This window comes from Mesitornis unicolor, unplaced genomic scaffold (genome assembly GCF_000695765.1).
Source record: "Mesitornis unicolor isolate BGI_N332 unplaced genomic scaffold, ASM69576v1 scaffold43056, whole genome shotgun sequence".
NCBI lineage: Eukaryota > Metazoa > Chordata > Aves > Mesitornithiformes > Mesitornithidae > Mesitornis > Mesitornis unicolor.
In genome coordinates, this window is record NW_010189704.1 from 1472 (window position 1) to 5132 (window position 3661).

Below are 3661 nucleotides of genomic sequence, written 5' to 3' on the forward strand. Positions count from 1 at the left end.
GCTGAGCTGCCCCCAGATCATGGCTCCTGGGGGGGGTTTGCCTAGAAGTTACCATTTTCTCCTTCTCTTCAGCTACCAACCTTCAAGGAAGCCCCCGAAGCAGAGCTGCTGAGTACCAGCAGCAATTTAGGGTGTTCGAGAGCTCACCTGCTTTCTCACCCCTAGGTTTTGAGGTGTTTTTTTTTCTTCTTCTCTTTCTCTTTCCGAGGTCTGGATCCTCTGCACCGGCCGGGGTGGTAACCTGCCACTATGGGGGTTAAAACAATGCTCCCCAGCTACGAGCTGGGGTTTTACGCCCTCGTCGTGACCTGTGCTGTGGTGTACAGCGCCAGCGGCATCTTCGAAGCATCCAGAGGTAACGCACCCCATCGCATCCCCCCCAGACGGGGCCCTGGGAGGGAGGATGGGTGTAAGGTGGCTGCTTTTACAGCTGTCGATGCCACCAGCAGATCCCGGGGTTTAATTTTGGCAGAGAACAGCTCGGGGATCCTTTGCCGGGATCAAAAGGGATTTTTGCCTTTTTGCTTGGTTTTCCTCTTGTCCCCATTTCCAGAGCTCAGGCCAATGTGGCATGTCACAGCCAGTGCCCAAAACAGGCAACCACCCTGCCTACACAGGGCTGAGTCCCAAATTTTTTTGTCTGCAAGCCCAAAAACCTGAAGATTTAGTGGGATCAGCCGGGGTCCCTGATTTCTATGGTTGTCCATGGGAATTAGGCACTTTGGGGAGGGAATTAGGCACTTTGAGTGTTTGAGCCCTCATCATCACGGTAAGGAAGGCTCCTTGCCCTGCTGAAACCCAGGCCCCATTTCCCAGCACCGTTCCTCCCCCTGTAACTCTGGTTCTTTTGCAGACAGCATGAACAGAAAGGCTTTTCGGGATGGCATAAAGCCGGGCTGGCACTACTTCGGCAGGAAGATGGTAAGCGGAGGAAGGACCCAACCTTCTGGTTGGTGCTGACCTCTGGAGAAGCAGAGCTGGGTTTTTCTGCTGCTGACACACTTTTGCGAAGTCCACGTCATTCGTATTCTTCTCTCTAATGAAACAGCCAGGAAAATATCAGCCCTGCAGCGTAGTGGATGCTCTGCTTTGTGTGCGCTGAGATGAGCAACCCCTGCACATCTTCCCTGGGGTTTTATGACCAAGCTTAAGTGCTCAGGAGCCCTTGGGTGGAAAATGGGAAGAAAAGGCTTTGCAAGTCGTGTGGTATCCCCTCCGGATGGGTGTTGAGGTGGGGGGTGCGAGGGCTGGGGGTAGTAAAGTACCCGGTGCTGCTCCTGCAGGACGTGGCCGATTTCGAGTGGGTGATGTGGTTCACCTCGTTCAGGAACGTCATCATCTTCGCCCTCTCGGGACACGTCCTCTTTGGCAAGATCTGCTCCATGACGGTGCCGCAGGTGAGACGGGGACGTGGCAGGATGGATTTGAAAGCATCTGGGATCCATGGAGGGGGCTTGGGGGATGCTCCAGGATGTAGGGGAGCAGGCTTGGGGCTTTCATCGAGCTGACCGTGGGTTGGGACCACTCTCTTCTGGCAGCACCGGGCTGTGATGTACATGCTGTATGGGATCCTGGCCGTGCTGGGCAGCATGGGGCTCGCCTACCTGATGATCATCCTCTCCTACTGCGTCATCCTCTACTCCGTGGCGTTGGCAAAGCAGAAGTGGCTCTGCTATGTGGCTGGGCTCTGCTGTCTCGCCTCCTTCAAGGTGGAGCCCTTCAGCTCATGGCAGGTGGGTGCTGCCTTGAGCTATCTCTCTCCTCATTTCTAGCCCCTCTGTGTCCCTCTCCTTGGGTTTTCCTGGGCATTTCTGTCTATGTCAAAGCTCCCACAGGGTTTGTAGGGAGGGAGCTGTTGTGCTGTGGAGCTTGGGAATAACCTCACAGGGGTTATGTTAAGTTTTGGTGGCTTCATGCTGGGCCAGAGATCAGGACATTCAAGTCCTTCTTGCTGCTCAGGAAACAGCTTGTCAGCCAGGCAAGACATGTTCCTGCCCCATGCCTCAGTTTCCCCACCTATAACATGGTGCTGGGATGGGTTCAGTGATGCCTATGCCTATCTTTTAGGTTTCTGCCCAGACTTTCTCTCACTGGTGAGTGAAGAAAAGCCCAGGAAGGACCTTATGAAGCTGTGCAGTCCCTCTGAAGGACAGTGCTGCCTGTCACTTACCTCCCAAAATGTGTTCCCCCCTTTCCATCAGGCTTGTGCTGGCTTTCCATCACCCCCTGGGGCAGTTATGGCCCTGTGAGAAGGTGACAGTCCCACCCCAGACCAAAGCCTGTGTGACCACAGCTGCTTGGCAAAGACATGGCCAAGAGGATCTATCATTTCCCAGCTCCTCCTGCAGGAGCCTCGGAAAACTAAGCCTCAGTTTCTCCTGCCAACAGCAAGGCCCATTAGCTCCAGGGAGAATTAGTGTTGGAGCATAACTACAGGCTTTGCCTACTGCCCTGGCAATGATGTCCTTCACAAAACAAGGGAATACAGAAGTGGCACCACGTTCCTGGTGGTGGTAACCCTTTGTTTCTCATCCAGAGCGGGTTTGTAACGGGAGCTTTTGATCTTCAAGATGTCCTCTTCTACGGAGGAAGTGGCTTCACCATCATGCGCTGCATGAGCTTCGCACTGGAGAGCGCTGAGAGGAAAGAAGGCATCTACTCCATCTTCGAGCTCCTCAAGTACAACTTCTACCTCCCCTTCTTCTTCTTCGGACCTGTCATGACGTTTGACCAGTTCCATGCCCAGGTGAGTGCTCCTAAAGCCAGGTCAGAGAAGGACATCTTCCCACATCTATTTGCTTGGATTTAATGTCTGTAAAACCCCAGCATTTGTCGTAATGAAGTTGCAAATGGTTGTAAAGCTTCTCATGGTCTTGTAGGGTCTCTGCTTTTCACATATGCTGTGATTTTGGGGAGTGGAAGCATAAACTGTTGGGTTTTTAACCTTCCCTTTGAGGATTTTGGCCATTTCCACTGATCAGTTGAGAAGGGAAGACTTTGCAGTGGTGAAAGCATCATACACAGGGTGAGGAGGGTTCAGCTCAAGTCCTTGCTCACTGTTTCCATGTGCTGTCACCCCAGCAGCTCTGTGCTGCCCCACTGTGTGGTGCCAGGAGGCCACGGTGACAGTCGGATGTGTGGTGCTCATCCGTGGGACCTCTGCATGCTGGTGGCTGTGACAGCAAGGGCAGCCTCCCATTTCCATCCAGCTGGTTCACCCAATGAGCAAGAGTATCTGGGGATGGTCTATGTGTCTTAAGATGAGGTTATTTCTCTAGAAATAAGTAAAAGATTGGGCAGAAGGCGTCATCAGTCCAGGGGATTCCTCTGCTCTCTGTTGGTGACCAAAGTCTTTGCTTGTATCATGCACAACCAAGGGGATTTTTTGAAAAGCAGACTCCAAACAGCACTGGAATACATCAGCCTGGGTTGAGACCGCCCGACCTCTGGGGCTGCTTCACAGCCCGAGATCAAGCAAAACATCAGTGCTTTCTCCCTTTTCACTCCTCCCATCCCAACGTCTTATTACACCAATGCTCAATCTTGGTTGTCAAAGCAAACTGGTGCTGCTTGCTAATGGAGGGACCATTGCTTGGTCAGCAGTGCTGCAGGGAAGGATTGCCACCACCCCTCTGTTTCCTGTTAAAGAAGAACAGCTACT

The 3661-nt window shown here is 52.9% G+C and overlaps 1 protein-coding gene across 1 annotated transcript; it reads left to right on the forward strand.

Annotated features, from left to right (window-relative positions):
• Nucleotides 1–208: 208 nt before the first annotated feature.
• On the forward strand, nucleotides 209–2746 carry LOC104541992 (protein-cysteine N-palmitoyltransferase HHAT-like protein; the record flags this gene model as incomplete). The annotated part of the gene is made up of 5 exons (XM_010186164.1): nucleotides 209–355; nucleotides 854–921; nucleotides 1284–1397; nucleotides 1539–1733; nucleotides 2537–2746. Coding segments are annotated over exons 1-5 (693 nt in total), but the record flags the coding sequence as incomplete, so codon positions are not given.
• Between the last annotated feature and the right edge of the window lie 915 nt (nucleotides 2747–3661).